Genomic DNA, 27,379 nt, shown 5'->3' on the forward strand with positions numbered 1-27,379 from the left:
CTTAGTTCAAAGAAAAACCATAAATACATTACAGTGAAAATGGAATATTTTGTCTATTTCATGGCCTTTACAATTATTTCCTATGGCAAGAATATACTAATATTTGATTTTTTTTCTCGGCGAAGTTGACGTCTAGAGGTATTAAAAAATTGACAATATTTTTAGTGGGTCTTAAAGGAAGAAGTGTGTTTTCATTGTGGTCTATGGAAACCGCTGCCAAAATGGCATTTTGTACGTATTATTTTACTGTTTTTCTCAAAAACAGATTGGCAGTGAGCCAAAAAATTCACATATTTTTTACTTATACTGAAACGAATAATTGACATTGAAGAAGCATTAGCGAATCGGACCAATGGGCTAAACGGCAGCCACTACTACTCCATGACTAGAGAGTCAATATTGTCAACAGAATTATTGTTTATCAAATATTGCTTTTGACAGATTAAAGAATCGTCTGGAGTGTTCACGTGTCGTGTTCACGTGTCGGCTGCTGAAAATGTATGTACGAATGGTTTGGACTGTGTCACCGGAACTCGCCGGGACGCGTCGAAGATAACTTAGATGGAAAGCTGAGATACAACCCGATTGGCGACATAGGCTGTTATCCTTGCTTACATCCCAATACTTCTAAGTTCATCTTCATCGTTCTGAAACACGTAGTCGTGTTTGAATCAAATAATACTACGTTGACTAAGTTATTATGCCAGCAATCCTTACTTTCCGGTGGATTCGCTTGAAAGAAAGCTGACTAAATAATACCCCCAAAAAATGATTTATGTATTCTTTTCTGAGCTAATAAAAAAAAACTTTGAAGTGAGTATTTAGTCAACGTGGTCTAGTAGAATTGGCAATAATTGTCTAAATGTGAGATTCGGCATATAGGAAAAAAAAACAAAAAACGGACACATGAGATTCAAAGACATTGTTACAGTTTAACAAGGGTTAAACATTATTACTATATTAATTTATAAAACTTTGCCAACTCAATAACAGTTTCCAGTATGTTAATAACGGTGACGTATGTTTCATTGTGGTAAGTTTTAAATACTCAAGCTGTTGATAAAATATGCAGAGAATCACGTAAGTCGCCTTAACCAGATACGATATATAACAAACTGGAAGAACGGCAAAACAAAAATAGATAAGAATAAACACAAATAAGAAATAATAAAATGTGGAAATTACAATAAACAAGTCATTGTCAATGACACGTCCCCGTTCCGTTCATATTTGAGTGGCATATACATTCAAAGCAGATCATGACCGAAATGCACCTGCATATGTACAACACATTGTACTAAATCTGAACAAAATCCATTCATGCATGACTGAGATCTGGTTCCGGAATTGTGAAAATACGTGATTTTAATGCATTTTCGGTCTTAAAATGGCCATCATTCAGCTATTGTTAAGCGGATCATGAAACAAATGCACATATCTATTTGTGACATGATGTACCATGTGTGTGTGAAGTTTGAACTTGATCAATCCAGACATATCTCGGATACGGATCCAGAACTGAATTCTTTAAAACAAAATGGCCGCCAGTCGGCCATTTCGAACTTGATCCGAAAGAAAAAATGACGTGCATCAAGGTCCTATTATGTTTAATGTATGTACCAAATTTGAATGAAATCCGTCCATGCATAACTGAGATCTGGCTCCGGAATGGTGAAAATGTGCGATTTCAATGCATTTTCGGCCTTAAAGCGGCCGCCATTTGGCTATCGTTAATGGGATCATGAAACAAATGCACATACATATTTGTGACATGATGTACCTTGTGTGTGTGAAGTTTGAACTTGATCAATCCAGACATATCTCGGATACGGATCCAGAACTGAATTCTTTAAAACAAAATGGCCACCAGTCGGCCATTTCGAACTTGATCCGGAAAAAAAAAATGACGTGCATCAAGGTCCTATTATGTTTAATGTATGTACCAAATTTGAACGAAATCCGTCCATGCATAACTGAGATCCGGGACCGGAATGGTGAAAATGTGCGATTTTGATGCATTTTCGGCCTTAAAATGGCTGCTATTCGGCTATCGTTAATCGGATCATGAAAAAAATGCATGTGCATATGTCCCATATAATGCGTGATGTATGAGTGAAGTTTGAACTTAATCGGTCCATGCATGTTTGAGATACAGGTGATCACGGACGCACGCACACTCGCACGGACGCACACAGGGCAAAACATAAGTCCCCGTTTTCGGACTTCGTCCGAACGGGGACTAATAAATTGTGACAATATTTTGTATTTTCCTACTAGATATCTTATCAGTGCAACACACAGAAATGGACAGCGCCTCAACAGTACAGTTCATACATGACTTCGTTTGTTTAATAAGTATCAATTAAAAGTGTTCGCATAATCAAGAGATAGATCAACTTCCGTTTGACCACTTTAACACGACGCCGCGACTATACAATATACTGACGGTATTGCATACATGTTCTATCACAAAATCCCTGCGTAACTAAATACTCGTAACCCTGTATCTGTAAGATTTATTAGTTGCATGTTTGGAATTGTAAAAAGCACATATTTTTATAGATATTACAAATATAGTAAATCATTCCATATGGCAGGAAAATAAAAACAAAACAATAAAGTAACAATAACTTTGTAAATTATTGCAATCACCATTCCCATTGGTCAGTAGTATCATTTGTGTGAGCACAATTCCCATTGGTCAGTAGTATCATTTGTGTAACCACCATTCTCATTGGTCAGTATTATCATTTGTGTAACCACCATTCCCATTGGTCAGTAGTATCATTTGTGTAAGCACCATTCCCATTGATCAGTAATGTCATTTGAGAAACCATCTTTTCCACTGGCCAATAGTATAATTTGTGTAACCACCATTCCCATTGGTCAGTAATATTATTGGTGATCCTTTCTTGTTGGTGGAGATTATCATTTGTGTAACCAGCTTTCCCATTGGTCAGTAATATTCTTTGTGTAACCATCTTTTCCATTGGCCAATAATATCTGTGTACCGGTAATCACCTTTCCTATTGGGCAATAATATCATTTGTTTAACCACCCCTTTAATCAATATTATTTGTGTAACGCACACCATTGTTCAATATTTTTTGCACTGTCACCTTTTCCATTGATCAATAATTTGTGTATGCCATTAATGTTACCACACTCTTTCAATTTCTTTAGGGTGGTTTCTCACTCAAACAGAAAAGGAAAATTACAAGATTGACAAACAATTCCTGTGCATTGAAGAAATTTTATTATTATTCTTAAACAAAGGTAAATATATCTTGAAATAAAATAAAAACATGGGAAGTCAAAATAAGCATGGCAACTACAGTAAATACAGTGATTCACAAATTTAAGGTAAATATGTCTTGAAATAAAATAAAAACATGGGAAGTCAAAATAAGCATGGCAACTACAGTAAATACAATGATTCACAAATTTAAGGTAAATATATCTTGAAACAAGCAGCCTATCGGCTGAGATAGCTCCGCTGTTAGCAATGCACACTTCAATTAAAGAACTGAAGACATCATTAGAAAATGAACAATATGAATAGTATCAAAGCAATCGGACTTACAGTTTTTAACAAGAAGTCGAAAATATCACTTTTTACCAAAAATTACAAAAATATTCACCAAAATTAGAGAATTGAAGATATCATCACAAAATGAACAAATCTGAGAGAGGTCCACATGTAGTACCTATATATGTAATATCAAAGCAATCGGACTTGCGGTTTTTAACAAGAAGTCAAAAATATCACTTTTTACCAAAAATGACAAAAATATTCACCAAAATTAGAGAATTGAAGATATCATCACGAAATAAACAAATCTGAGAGAGGTCCACATGTAGTACCTATATATGTAGTATCAAAGCAATTGGACTTGCGGTTTTTAACAAGAAGTCGAAAATATCACTTTTCACCAAAAAATGACAAAAATATTCACCAAAAATAGAGAATTAAAGATATCATTACAAAATGAACAAATCTGAGAGAGGTAATATCAAAGCATTTGCACTTGCGGTTTTTTACAAGAAGTCGAAAATATCAGTTTTTACCAAAAATGACAAAAATATTCACCAAAATTAGAGAATTAAAGATATCATTACAAAATGAACAAATCTGAGAGAGGTCCACATGTAGTACCTATATATGTAATATCAAAGCAATTGCACTTGTGGTTTTTAACAAGAAGTCGAAAATATCAGTTTTTACCAAAAATGACAAAAATATTCACCAAAATTAGAGAATTAAAGATATCATTACAAAATGAACAAATCTGAGAGAGGTCCACATGTAGTACCTATATATGTAATATCAAAGCAATTGCACTTGCGGTTTTTAACAAGAAGTCGAAAATATCAGTTTTTACCAAAAATGACAAAAATATTCACCAAAATTAGAGAATTGAAGATATCATCACGAAATGAACAAATCTGAGAGAGGTCCACATGTAGTACCTATATATGTCATATCAAAGCAATTGCACTTGCGGTTTTTAACAAGAAGTCGAAAATATCAGTTTTTACCAAAAATGACAAAAATATTCACCAAAATTAGAGAATTAAAGATATCAACATGAAATGAACAAACCTAAGAGAGGTCAACCCAAGGTACATATACACCAAGTATCAAAGCATTTAGGCTTGTAGTTTTCAAGAAGAAGTCGAAAAAGTAAAACATTGACACGGACGACGGACGACGACGACGGAGACGGACAATCACTCATATGATAAGCTCCGCTCGACAAAGTCGACAGCGGAGCTAATAAAATAAACATGATAAATCAATTTACCATAAGCATGGTGACTACAGAATTGGACTTAAAAGTTACAATTGATACAAGTTTTGATATTTGCAATTGTTTAAATTGTGTTTGGTGTCATCCAATACATGTTAAAATAAACAATGGATTATATCCATTTATGTAGTCATAAAGACTCCATATTGAATGCACACCATGTGTTTACCACTTCAGTTTATAGTTAAGGAGTAGAAAATTGAAGTCACATCATTGTAATTTTTTTTTCTAACAGGGTTTACCTTATTTGTTCTATGTGCATGCACTTACATAAATGACAGATGTTTTTGTGGTCAAAATAAGTCATATTTTAATGATCCAGCATTCAATAAATGTTTTGGTCTATAATGGAGATGCACTTCTAATAGAACAAATATGTTAATTATAATTTATAAGAAGAGATTGAAAATATTTCAGAATAATTCAACAATTTATACTCTCATTGCACAGGAACATTGGACTGGCTGAGCTATGGCAATTTTATTTTGTTATATGATAATTCCTTCTTTTAAAACAATTTTGTAAAAGTAATTTTGCATTAGAATTTACAAATTCATTCCTAAAAGGAAGTATTATATAAAACAATAAAATTGCCACAACTGAGCCAATGCAAGATACATGGGCTTAACGTACAGTGTGATTCAATATTTTGGTCACAGTATGTGATAAGAAAATTTAAAAGTGAGTCCACAAGTTGCTGACATCTTGAACACATAACAGAGAAACTCACTAAAGTTACTGATAAATTTAGTTTGTTTGCACTGGACCAATACAATCAGTGTCAATGATTAGAAAACATGTATTTGACTACTGACCGATTAAACCAGGACCTGACACAGTTTCTGTGTCAGCCGTAAAGGGCCCAGTCATATATGAACACAGAATATCATTCTTTTGTATATTTTTTATTAAATGTGAAATATTGTACTATTGGTTGATGCAGGAAATTATTTTTTATTAATTATGATTGCAAACTACATTGAGGTAAATCATTAAAGTTATATAGCTGTACAATGTAAACTATTGGTATGGGCAAGATCCGTATTTCAAATACCAGTTCATAGGATTATGGCAAAGGCAGTGATAGCAATAAAAGCACATAGTTCATTGCAGTTATTCAGTCTAGCAGTATATGTTACACAAAGGTTTCATGAAATTTGAATATCATGTACGATGATCTACTCAATGAAGATCTCATTTTGTATGAAATGAAAGTATTTCTAGCCAATAGCATCACACAACCCAGTAAATGCTTAGTAAGGTTTGATCCCGTAAACAGGACAGAGCGAGACTATCTGTGTATTTATAAACAAATTTTATATATAAGCAAGGACAATGTCAAGAGCAGCACAAGATTAATCAGTTCTGTCACAGACACACTCATTTGTCTAGTAATTTTGTGATCATCTCGCAATTTACGTGACTTCATATTAGAGTCTTCATCATATATCACTTAAAAACTCTCATCTTATCAAGCCATGGTTACAACAATACAGTAAGCAATATATCAAATTCAGTACTGCATCAGAAAATAATTTCCATATTGCACAAGACAATGCTTGATGTTTCCTTATAAGTTCAACATATTGAAAATAATAAATCAGCATAGCATTATTGACAAAAAATAAAGTCAAAACTGGACATGTTTCAGTTTAAGTGAGTCAGTTACAATGTAACATGATAATTGTCTCTCTGTAAACCAAGCAAAACAGTGTTGTGGACTGACCAGTGTGTCATGTAATTGGATGGAATACCTTATGGTAACACTACTCCTAATTAAGATAGTTTTATAGTATTCAATCTTTGGATTGACTTTTTAAATATTCATTATGTACTTTCTCTTGTTGTTCGTATTGTTTAGTTAATTTCTTGACTTGTTTGTTGCTGAGTTTTTCGCCTTTTGCATCATGCGTTGGTATTCCCTGCAATAAATACAAAGTAATGCTTACATTTATATAAAGTAGCATTTATATAAGCACAGATGTGTAGGCTGCATGAAAAAAAAAACATTTTTGAAAATAGATTCACAAGAATTTATTTTTTGAAATTGTTATTAAGTTTATGACTTTTTACAAAAAACACATTTTTTTATAGAAACATGCAGTGGTCCTATTCCATTTATAACGTGGGCAAATAAAAACAAAACAAAACAAAAAACACATATTCATATATTTGTTTTTTTAAATATTTGTTGTGCCAGGCGACAAGTTTCCAGACACAATCTATAGTTGTTGCCATGGTTACCAATCCTTAAACTTACCCGATCATCAAACTGAGAGTACTGATCATTCAAATTTGAAAACAGCTCTGATGGCGGAATACGCCGCTGAGCTTCTTTGGCTGCTTGGCGTTCTCGTTCTTTTTGTTTAGCTTCTTCTTTCTTCCTTTGTTTTTCCTCTGCTAGCTGTATAGACAAATTGAACATTAATTTTTTCGAAATCATTGGCTAAAATGGTGATTAACTTTAATTAACATTTGAATGTTAACAATAATGGTTCTTTCACCAGTCAATCAATGTTAAAATTATCATACTGTTAATCTCATCAAAGTTAGACATTTAATTAGAGTGTTGCACTGCACTCAATTGAAATTAGCAAACAATGTACCGGTACATGTGGTGTATACGTTTCATAGAAATTGTATCAAACAAACATGACTAAATACACAACTTTAACAATGAAAACCGATTAGATTACTACACATGTACTGGCAAATTGTAAATACAAGAGTTAAGCAAGAGTCTAGAACAGTAATTACACAGTGTACCTTTTTCATTTGTTCTTTTTCTTTCATTAACGTTTCTCGATCAACGAGTTTAACCACAGTGGGCTGCCCTTCATGGTCCTCTAGCCTCACACCTAATTCTGGTAAAATATCGTCTCGAACTTCATCACACAACTTTAAAACTTCAACAACTGTTGAAAAAAAAGGGTCCCAGAATGTCAGTTAAGCTTAATATAGACACAGTTCATAACCCAGTATTTTAAAATGTATTTTATCATTTCAACCACAACCAAAATGTACAGTGATTTTCACAGCTGATTGGATTTCATTTGAACTCATTGGAACATTTTTACTATAAACTTGGAAATACTACATAATCATTTCATATTCAGATTTCCTAATTAGTAAAAATGCAGATACTCTATGCAATACAAGTAAAATACAACACACTGTAAATACAATGAAAAATATATGATAATATAAAACATATGAAGCCAAATGCTACCCATAATTATGTATCACAGCATTTCTAACAAACTTCAACATATCCTACTTTAATGCATTGACAATTTTTTTCCTCATTCTAACAAGAAAAAAATCAGTGACAGTAGAAATATGTGGAAATATGTTTTCATTTATATTATTTCACCACAAAGAGATAATCCATTTACATTACCTTTTTGTTCTCTCGCCACTTGTCGCACCTTATCTCGGAAATCGGCGAATACCTTGACATACGGCATTACTGTATCTTCCACCTGTTTTATAATGTAATGAAGCAGACAGGTTATAAATCAATAGTTGATACCAGGATAGTTTATTAATTTAATTTACATAATGCTATTATGATAGAATGACAGTTTTATATATAGCCCTGTCACATAGTCTAAAACATGGATATGCACTGTACATAAAACAAAAGTCAGGGTAAGCTAAAAACAAGCAGCCTCTCGGCTGAGATAGCTCCGCTGTTAACAATGCACATTTCAATTAAAGAACAGATATCATTAGAAAATGAACAATATGTATAGTATCAAAACAATCAGACTTTCGGTTTTCAACAAGAAGTGGAAAATATCACTTTTTACCAAAAACTACAAAAATATTCATCAAAATTAGAGAATTGAAGATATCATTACAAAATGAACAAATCTGAGAGAGGTCCACGTGTAGTACCTATATATGTAATATCAAAGCAATTGGACTTCAGGTTTTTAACAAGAAGTCAAAAATATCACTTTTTACCAAAAATTACAAAAATATTCACCAAAATTAGAAAATTAAAGATATCATTACAAAAAGAACAAATCTGAGAGAGGTCCACATGTAGTACAAATGAACAAATCTGAGAGAGGTCCACATGTAGTACCTATATATGTAATATCAAAGCAATTGGACTTCAGGTTTTTAACAAGAAGTCGAAAATATCACTTTTTACCAAAAATTACAAAAATATTCACCAAAATTAGAAAATTAAAGATATCATTACAAAAAGAACAAATCTGAGAGAGGTCCACATGTTGTACCTCTATATGTAATATCAAAGCAATTGGACTTGCGGTTTTCAACAAGAAGTTGAAAATATCACTTTTTACCAAAAATGACAAAAATATTCACCAAAATTAGAGAATTAAAGATATCATTACAAAATGAACAAATCTGAGAGAGGTCCACATGTAGTACCTATATATGTAATATCAAAGCAATTTTACCAAAAATGACAAAAATATTCACCAAAATTAGAGAATTGAAGATATGATCATGAAATGAACAAATTTGAGAGAGGTCTACCCAAGGTACATATACACCAAGTATCAAAGCATTCAGACTTGTAGTTTTCAAGAAGAAGTTGAAAAAGTAAAACATTGACACGGACGACGACGACGGAGACGGACGACGACAGACAATCACTCATATGATAAGCTCCGCTCGACAAAGTCGACAGCGGAGCTAAAAACATTTAATGTTGGGGAATCACCTTGAACAAACAGATTTTTAAAAAAGACAAGATCAACTCACATTGGTGTTATTATCTCCTACACTCATAGGGAAACCGATTGTTTCATCTCCTTCAATAGCTCCAAATATCTGTGAGGAGAAAAACATATCAATAGAAGTCAGTATGAAATGATTTATACAGTAAACCTGAATAAGATGAATTATTGATCCATCACGTTCATTAAAACCACAGATAATCAAAGAAAGCTTAGAAAGAACTCCTGTGTGCTGAGAAGAGTATTGGAGACACATTAAAAATTAATTCAAAATTACTTATACTTGAGATATTGATGGAATAGCTAAAAACTAATTATGCAAATAAAGTAACTAGTATGAACAGATTTAAGTGTAAAACTAATAAGGTCTGCACAATGTACCAAGTTTCATTGAAATGTGATTAGAACCAAAAAAATATTAATTATTATGCTAATTAGAGAATTAATATGAACAGATTTTAACCCAAAATTAATCAGGCTGTCTATTGTCCTAGAGCATTTATGTACCAAGTTTTATTCAAATGTGATGATCAATACTTGAGATATCAGTATTAATTAATTATGTTAATTAGGTGATTAAGAAGCATAAATATTTACGAAAAAACTAATATGGTGTATAGTCCTAGGTTCATTGAAATGTGATGGGTACTCTTTAAAAGTTTCATTGAAATCCAATGAGTGGTTTTTAGACATCAGTGCAACAGCCATAGAACAGCAAAAAATTATTAACTAATTATCCAAATTAGGTAATTAATACATGTAGGCTCAATTATTTATCCCAAAATTAATCAGGTCTCTGCATAGTCCTAGAATATCTATGTCGCAAGTCTCATTGAAATGTGATGATTAGTACTTGAGATATCAGGTGAAAAGCTGAAAATTAACTAACTATGCTAATAAGGTAATTAATATTCACACATATTTACCCAAAAACTAATCAGGGGTCTACACAGTCCTCAAGTAACTATGTACCAAGTTTCATTGAAACGTGATCATTACTACTCGAAATATCAAAAGCTGAAAATTAATTATGCAAATTAGGTAATTAATATGTACTGATATTACCCTAAAAACTATCAGGTCTGTGTAGTGTCAATTGACATCTATGTACCAAGTTTTATTGAAATGTTATGATTAGTACTTGAGATATCAGTGGAAAAGCAGAAAATTGATTAATCATTATGTAAATTAGATAATTAATAATATTAACAGATTTTTACCCAAAACTAATCAAATATGCGCATTAGTTCAGAGCATCCATGTGCCAAGTTTCATTGAAATCCAATGAGTGGTTCTTCAAAAATCAGTGGAAGAGTCTTGGAACAGCTTGAAATCAGTTAATTATCATTCAAATTAGGTAATTAATATTCATAGATTTTTACCTAAAACTGATCAAATCTGTGCACTAGTTCAGAGCATCCATATGCCAATTAAGTTTCATCAAAATCCAATGAGTGGTTCTTCAGATATCAGTGGAACAGTCTTGGAACAGCTAAAATCAGCTAATTATCATGCAAATTAGGTAATTAATATTCATAGAACTTTACCAAAACCTAATCAACTCTGCGCATTATCCCAGAGCATCTATGTACCAAGTTTCACCAAAATTTGATTAGTGGTTCTTGAGATAACGGTGGAACAAAAAAGTGACATACATAAATACATACATACAGACAGGGTAACTGCAAAGACTCCCTTTTGTGCTTTGCACACGGGAGTCAAAAACACTATTGAATGCTACCCATTCCAATACCTAGTGATGTATAGTGAGTGTAAAATGAAATCTAACAAACCTTCAGAATTTTGGTGAGATAGACAGCAATATTTCGTAGTAGTATACTATTTGGTAATAGTTTTGCTGCTTTCATATCACGTATATAGATATTACTATTACCGACTAAATCTCTCATACGCTCCATTGCACTGCGAGTGTCTACAGAATCACACAATGCATCATGCACTTTACATTTACACTCCTGAAATCTGTTGAAGATAAAAAAAAATAGTGCAGGTATTAAAGATAGAAGGCTTTAACATATGAAGTAAATTGCAACTAACTAATCAGTCTTGGTTCATTTTGTACGTTGGGCACTGGTTCATAATGCATGTCAAATCCTGTTTTATTTGCATGTTGAATTCTAATTCATTTTGTATATGATACTGTATGCTAATTCATTTTGAACGTCAGATTCTGATTCATTTTGTATGTCAGATCCTGATTCATTTTGTAGGTCTGATCCTGATTCAATTTGTATGTCAGATCCTGATTCATTTTGTATGTCAGATCCTGATTCATTTTGTATGTCAGATCCTGATTTATTTTGTAAGTCTGATCCTGATTCATTTTGTACGTCAGATCCTGATTCATTTTGTAGTTGAATCCAGATTCATTTTGTAGTCAAATCTAGATTCATTTAGTAGTCAAATCCCGATTTATTTTGTAGTCGAATCCTAAATTATTTTGCATGTCAGATCCTGATTCATTTTGTATTCAGATCCCGATTCATTTTGTAGCCAAATCCTGAATTATTTTGTATGTTAGATCCTGATTCATTTTGTATGTCAGATTCCGATTCATTTTGTAGCCAAATCCTGAATTATTTTGTATGTCAGATCCTAATTCATTTTATAGTCGAATCCAGATTCATTTTGTAGTCAAATCCCGAATCTGATCATGAATTATTTTGTATGTTAGATCCTGATTCATTTTGTAGTTGAATCCTGAAATATTTTGTATGTCAGATTCTAAATTATTTTGTATATCTGATCCTGAATTATTTTGTAGTCGAATTCTGAATTATTTTGTATGTTAGATCCAGATTCATTTTGTATTCAGATCCCGATTCATTTTGTAGTCGAATCCTGGATTATTTTGTATGTCAAATCCTGATTCATTTTGTAGTTGAATCCTGAATTATTTTGTATGTCAGATCCCGATTCATTTTGTAGTCGAATCCTGATTCATTTTGTAGTCAGATCACATTCTGTCATGCATGAGTAATTGTAATTCTCATTTGGGTCCAAACACACATAACTTAGAAAGCATGTACTGTAAAAACTCCAAAATTTCGACCGGTTTTAAATAATTGGTGTTGGAAATGTGATGTGTTTTTAGAGTCTAAATTAAGGTGCATTTTCGAACGGTCAAATTTTTCAGAATAAAAATCAGCAAATGAAAAAATGGGGATGATAGACAGTGTGCTTCGTTAGTTTTTAAAAAAATGCAATGTCCGTCAATTGACGTAAACTTCCCCATGTTTCACGGTAAAAGCAAAGGTCGTGGCCGAGTTGTAGGCTAAACAACTCAAAATCAAAACAAAGTCATCAATCAGTGAGTATTATGACAAGGAAAACAAAACATCAAGACGCGGAGAAGAGGTCAGCACAAAATTTGGTCAAAAGACAAAGCTGTCTCGCACTACCTAGGAAAACTTGCGAATGTTCGAAGTACAGGTACCCATTGGACAAAAGATACATGGAAGTTTAGCAAACTAACGCCCCGACCCAGTGCAATGTATCCGGTTAGAATCAAAGCTCACGTGTCCCTTATTTGAGGGACCAGATTCTGCCGTAAATTCGCCCTTGGATTAAAAAATAAAATGGGATTAAAGAAAATAAAATGGGACTTTTAAGGTGTATTTTGGCGTCATTTTTCGGACATTTCAATAAAATAGAGCTAAAATAGAGTCTAAGTTTTACCGTAGTCATTGACGTCTATTCAAGAGTATGATTTTTATCGTGACTAGCGTGAGCGGGTAAGCTTCGTTTCGACAATGAGCTGTTATCACTGTGAACAATGTTAAATTATTCTTCAGATGCCCAGTTTATTTTTTAAAAACAACTAATATTTTGATTTTAAAAAAAAATCATGTCGTTTTCGCATCAAAATCCAAGCCAAAAGATCGTACTACAACATCAATCTCTTCCGCATTGCGTTCAATAACATTAACATATTTAAATAAGCTATGGTAATTTGAACACGTTGGCATCATCCAGCTTTTTGATTGGTTAATTAGCGATTTGACCTATTTGACCTAAGAAAACATGGCGGATATCCTACAGCATCAAACGTTTATACGAGACCGGAATCATTCGCTTACGATGAAACTAAGTTGACTTTTATTTGTATTTCATAACAATTCAACGAATTTATTTTGTGTACATTATTATAATCACTACTGAGTAATAATCAACAATTCAGAAACGCAGCATGCCGAGATTTTTGTGTTCGTTTTTATTTGAAACTTCGTTTATTTAGAATATATTTTCGTTCCTAATAAAATAATAATCTCTCAGTCAATCAGAAACCTGGATTCATGCCTTCGGGGAAAGTCCCGTTGAACGCTCACATTGTTTTGTTTTTCGTTCGGGGGGAAACCAAAACTGGTCGAAATTTTCGAATAAGAATGAGTCGGCAATTTTTAGTGGAGTTGAAAATTAAGAGGTAAATAAAATACCAAAACCCGGCAAATTATTAGAAGAGCGAATTTTTAGAGGGGTCGAAATTTTGGAGTTCTTACGGTAATATTCACAGTTTTCTCGGACACAGTAAATATTCATCTCATAGATTCTAAAAAAGCCAATGGCTGTACAGTAAAACAAACCACGAGACTGGTGTATATCACAAACTGATCTCAACAGGATTGTCTACCCGGTATACTTACTGTTCATTCAGTTTTAGCTCAGATTCTCCCCATTTTAAGAATTTTTCCGGTCCATCTGCCGCATTCCTCAAGATGTCTTTCACAGTTAAAAAGAATTCCTACAAGAAATTTAAATATTCATTATTCAGTGTTCAAGCTGCCCATTGGTCAAAAAGCAAAATACAAACCATATTTGCTCTATTAGTCTATTATAAGCAAGATTTATTATCCTAGTGCTGAAAGGTTTGATTGTAAAGCTGACTAAGATAAATTACAACCTCCCATGAACTATTCATATGAAATGACTGTCTCAATAAACACACTTACACCAATGAATTTCTCATACTGTACGGCACTCTCCATGGTATTATCAGAGTAATCCAGTGTGTCTTTCCATGAATGCAGCAGAAATACTAATCTCAACTGTCTTGAAGTGTGGTTCTCCAGCGCGTCTTTGATTGTAATGAAATTCTTGAGTGATTTAGACATTTTGCAGCCCTGTATCGTGAGATGGCCGGAGTGGAGGAAATATCTCACCCAGTGGTCGTTACCATAGTATGCCTATATATTGGAAGAGTACAGAATAACAGTTTTTTAAGTATTTAAGGCAGAATTAGCATCACAAATGTACCAAATACAAATTTGTGCACATGTAGAGGACCCATAATTTTTTATACATTGCTTCAGCAAACTCTTGTAAAATCAATTTTCAGTTATCAAAATTACAAATTCAATATCCTGAACATATGTACCAGTATTACTGTGCTGATAGTTACTGGTGACTTACCTCAGCTTGTGCAAGTTCATTGTCATGGTGTGGAAATCGTAAATCAAATCCACCAGTGTGAATATCTAATGATTCTCCCAAGATACAGCTTGCCATAACGGAGCATTCAATGTGCCAACCGGGACGACCCTGTAATACAAATAACAGTACTCAGTGGAATATTTATCTCATGTTAGACTTAAAGAGTGATAATTTATTTGTTGACTTAAATTACCGGTACATACAGTCATTGTTTCATATCAATCATATTTACAAAGCAGTAAAGTTGCAATGCGCATTGGATTTCAACCATTCTACCATCGATTTATGAACAATAGTACAAGTCAGCTGAAAACCAGATGGATAATTAAACAAATTGACAGAATTTTGCTATGCAAAAAGCACTATAGTGCGGTTCTACATTCATACCTTTCCCCATGGTGAATCCCACGCTGGCTCACCTGGCTTCGATTTCTTCCACACAGCAAAGTCTACTTGTGATTTTTTCTCATCCAATCTATCCTGTGAAATACTCAGATCACCTTCCCCTTCCTCCAATGCTTTACAATCACCAACAGCTTCTGGTACTAATTTAGCATACGAGTGATTTGGATCATTATCAAAAGTTGATACAGAGAAATATACTGAGCCATTAGATACATATCCGTATCCATTGTCTATTATTTTCTTGACATATTCAACGACTTCTGGAATATAATCGCTCACCCTGGTCAACACATCAGCTGGTAATACCTGTGAAATATGAAACCAAACCAGTGGCGTTACAAGATACATGTGATTTTTAAAATTAACAGCAATAAAGGCATTTACCTTGTGTATATACATACCCTCCAGAAAACACTTGCACACCAGACATTTAATTGCTTTTTAAAATAAAAAAACAATTTTCAGTAACACTCTGTATTATCTTTAGTGTTGTCAACGTAACCCAATAAGATGCCTGTCTTTCAAACCTTGTTTAGCAGTCTAGGCAAACAGCAAAATGACTTACATTGATCGAAGCCATATCACGGTGGTACTCCTCTTCCCAATATTTTGGTAATAATGAAAAAATAGAGTTGTCTGTGACCTCATGTCCAGACTTGGCATCCAGCCAGTCAGCAAGAACATCCCGAGAATCTTCTAGAACTTTCTGTATTTAGGAAAAAATAATAATAGTTGAAATAATGAAATATTGATATTAAAATCCAGTAAATAAATTTCACATTAAAATACAAAAATGTACAAGAAATCCCTTTTTTACTGACAAAACTTTTAAAACCTAGAAAATATGCAAAACAAACAGCAAAATATGCCATTCCTTTAACAAAGTTTGGTTCTCCCCAGGAAACAAACAGTGCAGTGATACTGCCATAGTGCTTAGTGCCACACTGGTCTGACACTGCCAGATATATAAGCCATTGCTCGATTTTTAAATCAAATTGATACATTACACTCATGATGCAGTGTGTAAATGAATATGTCAATCATCACAATTTCTGATTTGAATAATTATGCAAATGATATGCAAAGTAGCATGTACATATGTACCACCACAGTGCTTTAAATTTCTAGGAAGAACACTGATGCATTTGCAGATAAACATATCACTGACTATTATTAACCAATCAGAACACTGATGCATTTGCAGATAAACATATCACTGACTATTATTAACCAATCAGAACACTGATGCATTTGCAGATAAACATATCACTGACTATTATTAACCAATCAGAACACTGATGCATTTGCAGATAAACATATCACTGACTATTATTAACCAATCAGAACACTGATGCATTTGCAGATAAACATATCACTGACTATTATTAACCAATCAGAACACTGATGCATTTGCAGATAAACATATCACTGACTATTATTAACCAATCAGAGCCAATAATATCATAATAGTGTATTACCTGTATGACACTATTATCTTGACTGGAATCATTGTTCAAGTACTGTTTAAGTTTAGTAACTCCATCTTCCACCTTCTTCAGAATTTTTTCCAGCATTGTCTTTTTATCAGGATCAGTTTCATTGAGAAGTTTTTCTTGATAGACCTATAATATAAAGATAGTGAATGGAAATTTAAACACAGTCATAGATACTGTCCTAACCATCAATAATTTAAAATAAAAAAAAAATATTGAAAAAAACACATTAAACAAATGCTAACCCCTTAAATTATTAGGGACTTGTTTCAGGGGAAATGATTCTTCTGTATGGCTAATGTTGAAAATACCTATCTGTTGTTTCCTGTAAAAAAGACAACTTATTGTTTTTCAATTTAGAATGCCAGGTTTTCTACATTTCCCTGTCAGCATTTTTGCCGCTTACCATGATGCCACAAACTCTGTGTAAGGACACCATTTGTGTCTAAGTAGTGGTGTTCCGCCATATTATTATATTTATCCATGTGCAAGTTTGTCATGTTGATTGGTCAGACCACAGTCACATGGCAGTCAACAAGCAGCCTATCGACTGAGATAGCTCCGCTGTTAGCAATGCACATTTCAATTAAAGAACTGAAGACATCATTGGAAAATGAACAATATGTATAGTATCAAAGCAACAGGACTTACAGTTTTTAACAATAAGTCGAAAATATCACTTTCTACCAAAAATGACAAAAATATTCACCAAAATTAGAGAATTGAAGATATCATCACGAAATGAACAAATCTTAGAGAAGTCCACATGTAGTACCTATATATGTAGTATCAAAGCAATTGGACTTGCGGTTTTTAACAAGAAGTCGAAAATATCACTTTTTACCAAAAATGACAAAAATATTCATCAAAATTAGAGAATTGAAGATATCAACATGAAATGAACAAACCTAAGAGAGGTCTACCCAAGGTACATATACACCAAGTATGAAAGCATTCAGGCTTGTAGTTTTCAAAAAGAAGTCGAAAAAGTAAAACATTGACACGGACGACGACGGACAATCACTCATATGATAAGCTCCGCTTGACAAAGCCGATAGCGGAGCTAATAAAACTCATTCTTGTCAAAAATAAAAATCCAGTGACCTTGATTTCATTTTTGCGTATGTGTAGTTGTATACAAGAAATGGCATCTGCAATAGACTTCAACGATCTATTTACAGCATTTAAATTAAAACTGAATATTGACCTTCATTTCGGTAACCATTTGTTAAAGCAAGAGTGTCGTCATCTGCGCGCATGTGGGAAGTGAGTCCCAAGTGATGATAACAACACACGGTAAGAACGCAAAGGCTCACGGGTAGACGCTTGTTTATAAGCAATGACACGCTATGGCCACCTGACGCATGCGTAGGTGACGACTCCCCCACTTTAATTATTCACCATTTGTTAACAGCTACGTTTGCGTCAGTAAAATGACAGTACAACCATATTGAAGATTTGGAATTTGATATGAAATTATCGTATGGACAATCCAAACGACACACGGGCAAAGTCAGCGAATAACTGATCAGAGGTGGTAGGGAATTGCAAGGATATCGAACTCTGATAGATTACGTTGTGTCCAGTTCAAGTATTTACTATTTCTTAGTATGTGTCTCACAGAGATGTTACATTTACTTTACCTTGACGGCAGGTTGAACATCTTGTAATAATTTCATAGGACATTGCACAGTCTTCTTGTACTCCTCATACAAGTAATTCTGACGTGCTCTTCTGATTATTTTATCATCAATGTCAGTAATGTTCATACAGTAAACAACATCATAGTTGAAATATTCACTCAAAATACGGCGTAAAATGTCAAAAGATATGTAGGACCTAAGGGGGAAAAAAAATACACATTTCAAAAACATTGTATCTGTCATGCATATATGCAATTAAGTTTTTTTGAAGTTGAGGTTGTTTGATACAGTTTTACAAAGAGATTGAGAATTGTTTAATTGTTATTAACTTTAATAAAATCTGATTGTAGTAAGTTTATATAATGCACTCAATACACAGGCTCTATGGGGAATAAGAAAAAAACTCTCCAAACACAAGATAATAAGGGGATGTAGAGAACAATATTTTCTATGAATAAAAATAATGGGCCTTTTATGAATGGTACTGAGGTATACCAAGACATGTGAAACATTTTTTGTGGCAACTTGGAGTTCATGATCTTGAAACAGTAACGACCATACTCAAGTATATTAAAACGTTCTTTTACACAGCGATTCATCAGGATATACAAGATTTATAGAAAGAGAGAAAAAAATCCCCCAAAAATAATAATTCTGAAATATAAAATGCAGTTTTTCATACTGACATTGTATGACATGACAAAGTACACAAAACTGAAATGAGGCAGCCACTTTGATGAATAAAAACATAAAACGCATCATGTATAATTTGTTAGAAAGCAATTATCAAGGCATGTCAGACTCCGAAACAGTATTCATTAAAACAAAATGGCCAACAGTAGGCCATTTTGAATTTGAGCTGAAAAACAAAATGACGTACGTCACAGTCTGAATGTATGTACCTACGGTAGTTTAAAATCTGTCCATACACAACTCTGATTCTGATACGAAATGACAGATATGCTTGATTTTGATAAATTTTTAGCACCAAAATGGCTGCCATTTCACTATCTCAATGAATGGAAGTGCATATGTATCCTGAGATGCATGATAATGTATGTGTGAAATTTGTGATCGATGTTCAAGATATGTTAATCTATGAGTCTACTACTGTAAAGTACTTTTATTTTTGCTGAAGGGATTAATCAGTGGAAATAAAATCTAGTGAAAATACCTTTACATTTTACATTCAACTCATCAACAATCAGTGAAAATGAACTATGAAAATTAATTCCAGCTGAAATAAAGTATTTCAGAGTAACTAGCATGATGGATTGTGTGCACACTGCTAAACTGTAATGTAAATTCTCAACGAATTCAGGGTCATAGTTGCTAGTGAGTAGTCAGTGATTTTTTATAATCCATGCGACTGTCTGAAGTGTCAAGATATTTTGTTTGATTCTACTAAAAATAAATATACTACAGAAATATGTATTTTATAGAAAATATTTATAAACATTTTGTAATTTCAATTTAGCGACTGAAAACTACAATCACAATAGCTCAGCAGATGAATACCAACCAACGATATAGAATTCCTTTATGGTCAGTGTGGTCTTCGACCAGTCAAAACTATTTCCCAGCATCCTGATAATGAATATTTTACAATTTCAACGTTTGATGCCAAACTATACAGTAGTGATAATAACTAAGTATATATGAATCATTACGAAAACATTTTAATACAGTGGGGTACACATTCCACATAAATCAGTTGTGATTCAGAGAGAAACACAGATCATTATATATGAATCGTTATGAAAACATTTTAATACAGTGGGGTACACACTCCACATAAATCAGTTGTGATTCAGAGAGAAACACAGATCATTATATATGAATCATTACGAAAACATTTTAATACAGTGGGGTACACATTCCACATAAATCAGTTGTGATTCAGAGAGAAACACCGATCATTATATATGAATCATTACGAAAACATTTTAATACAGTGGGGTACACACTCCACATAAATCAGTTGTGATTCAGAGAGAAACACAGATCATTATATATGAATCATTACGAAAACATTTTAATACAGTGGGGTACACACTCCACATAAATCAGTTGTGATTCAGAGAGAAACACCGATCATTATATATGAATCATTAAGAAAACATTTTAATACAGTGGGGTACACACTCCACATAAATCAGTTGTAATTCAGAAAGAAACACAGATCATTATATATGAATCATTACGAAAACATTTTAATACAGTGGGGTACACACTCCACATAAATCAGTTGTGATTCAGAGAGAAACACAGATCATTATATATGAATCATTACGAAAACATTTTAATACAGTGGGGTACACACTCCACATAAATCAGTTGTGATTCAGAGAGAAACACAGATCATTATATATGAATCGTTACGAAAACATTTTAATACAGTGGGGTACACACTCCACATAAATCAGTTGTGATTCAGAGAGAAACACAGATCATTAAATATGAATCGTTACTAAAACATTTTAATACAGTGGGGTACACACTCCACATAAATCAGTTGTGATTCAGAGAGAAACACAGATCATTATATATGAATCATTAAAAAAACATTTTAATACAGTGGGGTACACACTCCACATAAATCAGTTGTGATTCAGAGAGAGAAACACAAATCATGGGTAATGGGGTTTGACAAAAAGCTTTTCTCACCAATAAAGACTGCATCTTCTGATTTGAATGTGAATAGGAAGGTATTTCACGGTGAGGGTTTTTGAATTTCCATGAAAAACATATCTTTCTGAAACATATGTTCACTAAAAAAGGCAGAACATACTTGGTATTCACAGTTGTACACCAACTGTAAAGCACAGTTTGTGACTAGTTTTTTTTTTTTTATGAAACTTTGATACTCAAATGTAATAAGACATTGTATACTAACTGAGCCAGATTTTTTAATATTATTAGAACGTTAGAATTATTCTCAATCACACTTACCGAGCATGACCCATATGTGAGGCATCATAAACCGTGGGACCACAACTATACCATAATACTTGTTTTCCATTCTGTGGAATAAACAGTTCTCTTTGTCTCGTTAAACTGTTATAAAGATACAACTGTGAGTTCTTGCTACCTGTTGGTGCTTGCCATGCTGGCTGTGTTCTTTTCTTACTATCTGAAACAATGAAGCAACAGAAAAAAATCTATCAAACTCAAGGATCATATTGATAGATATTGGTCTTCAACAAATGCAGTATATAGTATTGTTCAGCCATTGATGATTTTGAAAAATTAATTAAAATATGATGCATTGTATGGTGTGCATCTTCATATATATTATTTTATTAGTGCTATGTTTTTTTTTATCATTTAGTCTTTTTTTTTTATTTTTATCTTATTTTGTATTATTTTAATTATCACCACATACATACATATACAATGCAGGCAATTACAAAAACTTACTAAAGCAGCAAATAAATAAGAAAATATAAACTATATGAAAAATAATAAAAATACATAATAAAAAAACTCCCAAACGAGAATCATATTTTAATCAGATTGGGTGAAATCGATTCTAAAATCTAATACTAACAAGTAACCTGTAGAATACTGTGTGGGTAATATTTTTTATATTGATTTTTGTTGCATTTGCAGCAAATAGTTACCAAACAATGAGAAATCTATAGGATTGAATATACCCCACAGCTGGCTTCACATGCATTGTTCATAGTTCATATGGTGCTTACACCAGGATTTAATTACAGCACCTAGGCGGTATGTGGTTACAGCTTAATGTTCGAGTAATCGCAAGAAATTGACATAACAATAGAAATTCATTAAAGACTGCCACTCCCATGCAATTAACAGCGAGTGAAATTCCTGGGATTGAAACATATATTTTGAAGTCACTGATGTAGGCAACGAATAACTGCAAGTTGACATAAAGACGAGGTAGTTTATTTAATCAGTGGTAAACTAGAGGCTGAAATTATAATTAATTTGTTTATTTCAATTTCTCCTGACGTCAAATAGAATACACTGGTGAAACACGGTAGTAACTGTGGGTGAAAGGATGTTTTGGGGTGTAGTTTACATTGTATATGGAGTGGTAGGGTCGGGTGTAATGTGTTCATTTCCAACTATTATGAAGTCACGTAGAATTTCACTTAATTTATTTTTGCTGACATGTTTTCAAGCATTACATGTGAATCCAATTTTCACTGCGCTGTGTCTCAATAGAGTATGAGGGAAATGGAATTTTCACTGAAATTTATTTCAGGGGAAAAATGTTTTTAGTGATAATGAAGTATTATGACAGATACCCTCCCCGTGGCTTTCATTGCGTATGGAAGTTATTTTCACGAGTGATGCGGTGTATCCTGCTGCCGTACTTTCACGAGCGAAGCCACGGGGAGGGTGTGGGGTTCTGTTATTATACACATGTCCCATATTTGATTATTTCATATTAAAAAAAGAACGTGCAACAAACCGGGATAGAAATTTAGATCGGGGAACCCAATTGCCCATTAATATGCTCCAAGACAGTGCTGCGACCTAGCAATGCTTGTCAGTGTAGAACGCGTGTCGCTGTACGTGTGAAAATAAAATAATCAGACGTCTAATTTAAGTCATTGTCCGAATAAATAACTCGTGGATGTTTAAGCGCGGTGGTCGTAGCACAACGCGTGTTCGAATTTCATGTAAATAAACAATGTATTTTACACGCGTTGTATACGTCGCTGTGAGTCCCATATCGAACAGGACGCGACACGACGACTGTCGCCCTTTAGTTGGGACCACGACAGAACCAGAACTTAAACTGGGCGACTACGATACACGGTTGATGTTGAAGTTAAAAGTTCCTCCACAGATCTGTGCATTGGCAAACATGCCGTGCAACTGCGGTACTCCACTGACGGAATGACTTTCGTTGAAATCGGTCGTCGCTGACTCGTGAGCTGCACACTACAACCTCGTTTGTGATGTTGCTTGCTTGTCGTGGATAGACTGAGTCTTGGTTACCGGTTAAATTTTGCTAATTTGGCGTTGGTAATCTTTATTTGGAACTGAGTAACGCCGCAACGTCGCCAGCAGAAACCTCATGGTATATCGATGTTGATGGTTGCGGCTCCATATTAATCGGAGATTTTACTGCGGGTCCAGGCAGCGGGTGGATCTTCCGAGAGCCCTTCAAGATTTATAAAAGTCAGATTCCAGGTGGTCAACAAACATTAAGTTCTCCCAATCCTAGTATTCTATGTGATGTACATCTAACATGCCAAAAATGCTGGTGAACGATTTGAACCTGACAAAAATACTTGAAATAGATACCAGGAAGGGGAGGGGGGGTAAAAGAAAAGTTATATAACATTTTATTATTCAATAATTTATTAAAATACACAAGTTTGTCCAACTCCCTGTGATACAACACCTCAGACATAGCTCATTGTACTCGGCTGGAGTGTGGGCAAAAAGTTACTATTTGAATTTTTGATATCTTTTTTCATTAATGAGAAAGTTGACCCCGAAGTTAGAGTAACTGTTCAGCAGGAATGGCTTTTTAACTCTTCTGTGATTTTTTTTTGGCTTGGCTGATTTTGTCACGGTCCATACTTGACAGGCAGGTCGTACCATCACTAATTGGAAAAACAATCCTGACCCACCGCTACCATGGCAACAGCCAAAGTCTTTTAATAGCAGTGCCCAAATGATCATGCCTTTTATTTTGGCTACGTTGCGCACTGGTAAGAGATCACCGGCGCCGACATTGTTACCACTGTCAACGGAATCCCAACGCAGCTTTGAACTTTGAATAACATGTAAATGCTGCTTCCAATCTAGACAATACTATCGCAAAACGATTGGAAATTATACATTTAACGGCTGAATACGTTCTAACAATAAAATAAAGTGACTTCTAATGACTGCCATGTTATTTTGCAAACCTCGTATAAGGTGCCCGGTTTTAGTTATAAACAGACGTTAGCTTCACGTTCATGTCCCTTCCATGATAACAGCCGAAAACATATTGCTTGTTTTTTACCGGTTTTCATTGGCAATCGAAGTATTTTTATTTTGTAAACAAATTTTCGTCTGCTATTTTTATTCAGTTCAAATCGTTCAGCAACATTTTTGGCATATTAGGTGTACATCACATGGAATACTACGATTGAGAGAACTTGATGTATGTTGACTGATTTTTATCATAGTACGAAGTACCAGGAAGTTACTCAGTTCCAAATAAAGATTACCAACGTCAAATGAGCAACATTTGACTGGTAATCAAGATTCATGTAATCCATGGCTAACAAGCAACATCACAAGCGAAGTTGTAGCATGCAGTAAGTCATCCCGTCAGTGGAGTACCGCAGTAACACGGCATGTTTGCCATCAGCATTGTATTCAAACGAATCACGTGGTGTGCCGTTCTCGTTCAAACCCGGGATTCGATCAATAGGGGAGTCCCATTAAAAAAACACATTGCAAATCATGCAAGTTCAACATTTTCAAACCAATATACTAAAACAGAAATGCTCAGAGATGTAAATGAAGGATAGATATTACTTTTCACTATACACATCTCTGTTGATACTATTCCTCACATTTTCTACTCCCAATTACTCCTGTGTAAAATGGACTAGCCTCTTCATGTTGACATTCAGACTAAAATCACGTGACAGGCTGTTAAAATTGGCTGTTGCATACTCTTTCGCCGGTCTGGAAAATGTGTTTAATTGACTCACATTCAAGCAACAATGCAGATTTCCCAGTGGGAGTGAGACTATTCAAACTCTGCCACTAAAAAATAGGGGTGTTTTCAGCAAAAAACGAATAATCCTGGAATACACACAATATACTGAATTTCGGAACAAATCGTGCATTACTTACAGCAGCAGAATACCACAGAAATATCAGACGAAACATGAAAACACTATATATTGTATTTCAGCCTGAACCCTCTATATTGCAATTCAAGGAATTAACCCCATATGTGCATCCATTTCCCACCTTGGTATCACCCACCCCTGAAAACAAACTCTTAATACCACGCTGAAGCGTTTGGTAATAATATGATTCTACTCCAGTAATATATGCTGTAACTCAACATATCTCAAACGATATACCGGTATCGTAATGCTAGTTTTTTTACAAATTTTATTTCACTACAAATGCTTCTAGAACACTTTGTTGCAGTTCAAACTATTTTTTCCCCAATTTGGGACATTTTCAACTGCTTTCCCCTACCAATAGAATACTGGTGTGTACTTCTGTGCAAAATTCATTAGTATAACACAAGGCAGGGGATTGCAGTCAATCAAACACTATGAATTATTTTCAGCCGAGCAGAGTCTTGTAATAATATGTGCATGCACATTTACCTGCTAAAGCTAAAAGTAATGGAGACATATTAAAAATTAATTAAAAATTTAAGATTAACCTTTCAAAGCTTGGCAATTAATATTTTTCTGCAATTTGATATGCATTTTGCATACATTAGCTGCCATTTAATATTTTTCACGTGTTATGGTACATTTTGGCCCCCCAAAAAAAACATTCATGTTCATTAAATACCCAAATGAAGTATCCTTAGTGCATATATTCATGCTCCTATCGTTATATGTTTGGAGTCACAGTAAGGCCCCATAATATTGTAATTGGCACATTACCAGGAGCACTTGAGCATGATGCAACTGGCTTGGGTCAGATTAGCATACTAATTTTTGCAGCTATCTTGACTTCTATATAACCTCAGTTCTCAACTCACTAGATCTTATCACTGATATGGATAAGCTTATAGCCATTCTAAGAATTATTCGGACATTTAGTTAGCAACATGACTTGCAACTGCGCAAAACACTTTGTTTTTTATCCAAAATGAAACTCATTCATTAGAATATGCGAACAGGTTATTTTGAAGTGTTTTAATATTTCTTAAATTACATTGTTCCTCCAACTGTTATTACCTTTGTGAGAGTAAATGCTATAATTGGACTGTATAATAAATATAATTATTCGAAAACTTTGAAAACGAAAAGTCTGTCGAAAAAACTATATACATATATACATTCAACTTAGCAATGTAATTTTTCAAATAAATATGAACCAAATAAAGTGCACAAAATCCAGTCATTTACATTCGGAGCCCATGTGGTTGTTTGCATAACTGTAAACTGAACAACAGTAATACATCCCATGTATTACAGTAGAAGTACAAATATGTCATTATTTATTGTGTACAGAATTATTCCGTGCAAGTGTAAATAAAGCCACAATGAAATACTAATCGTGAAAGGGTACGTGTTTACTAATGTTACGTCAATGCTGTTGTATTTCGGGCCACGCGTTTTGTTTGTTTGCGTGAACTCATTAATATTCCTCATGAATGCATGAGACGTTAGCGCTGACTTTATTTTCGCGCAAAATTGATCTGGCGAAAATAATGAAAAATAATATCAATATCTCCGCGAACATAAAGTATTTCACAGTACATGTGAGATGACAATATATGTATTAACAACAACATTTTTAATAACTAAATTAATATTATTATTATCAACGCCATTCAGACGTCTTTTACATGGTTTAGAATATCTCAAATTATAGACAGTCGACTGCAACCAAAACCTGGGCTCACTGAAATCACAATCAAGGATAGGACTGTACAGGAACATATGTGATGTCACCTCATGGCATTGATACCCGGATTGCTACGGCTGTGACTTGTACACATAAGGCGATCAAGTCTGATATCTGCGTGTGTTTACCATGAAAGTTTAACCCTACAGTCTCAGCGTACGGAAACAGTGACGAAGAGAAGTAACATACAAAGAAGATTACAAACGTGGCAACACTTACCGGCGTCGGACATCTTGCGGCTGATGAAATACCGGAAGTATATT

General features: G+C 33.8%; 1 protein-coding gene across 1 annotated transcript; it reads right to left on the minus strand.

Moving 5' to 3' along the window:
- Positions 1-3,233: 3,233 nt before the first annotated feature.
- LOC100375138 (cysteine--tRNA ligase, cytoplasmic-like) lies at positions 3,234-27,379 on the minus strand. The gene is made up of 15 exons (XM_085498671.1): positions 27,336-27,379; positions 21,474-21,654; positions 18,522-18,717; positions 16,864-17,007; positions 15,951-16,091; positions 15,368-15,691; positions 14,960-15,088; positions 14,500-14,733; positions 14,194-14,291; positions 11,323-11,512; positions 9,555-9,623; positions 8,212-8,293; positions 7,578-7,726; positions 7,072-7,215; positions 3,234-6,733 (listed from the first exon to the last, which is right to left on the minus strand). Exons 1-15 carry the CDS (start codon positions 27,346-27,348, stop codon positions 6,608-6,610), a joined length of 2,220 nt encoding a protein of 739 aa, XP_085354797.1. The 5' UTR covers positions 27,349-27,379; the 3' UTR covers positions 3,234-6,607.

Source organism: Saccoglossus kowalevskii, chromosome 1 (assembly GCF_978046115.1).
Source record: "Saccoglossus kowalevskii chromosome 1, keSacKowa6.1, whole genome shotgun sequence".
Taxonomy (NCBI): Eukaryota; Metazoa; Hemichordata; class Enteropneusta; family Harrimaniidae; genus Saccoglossus; species Saccoglossus kowalevskii.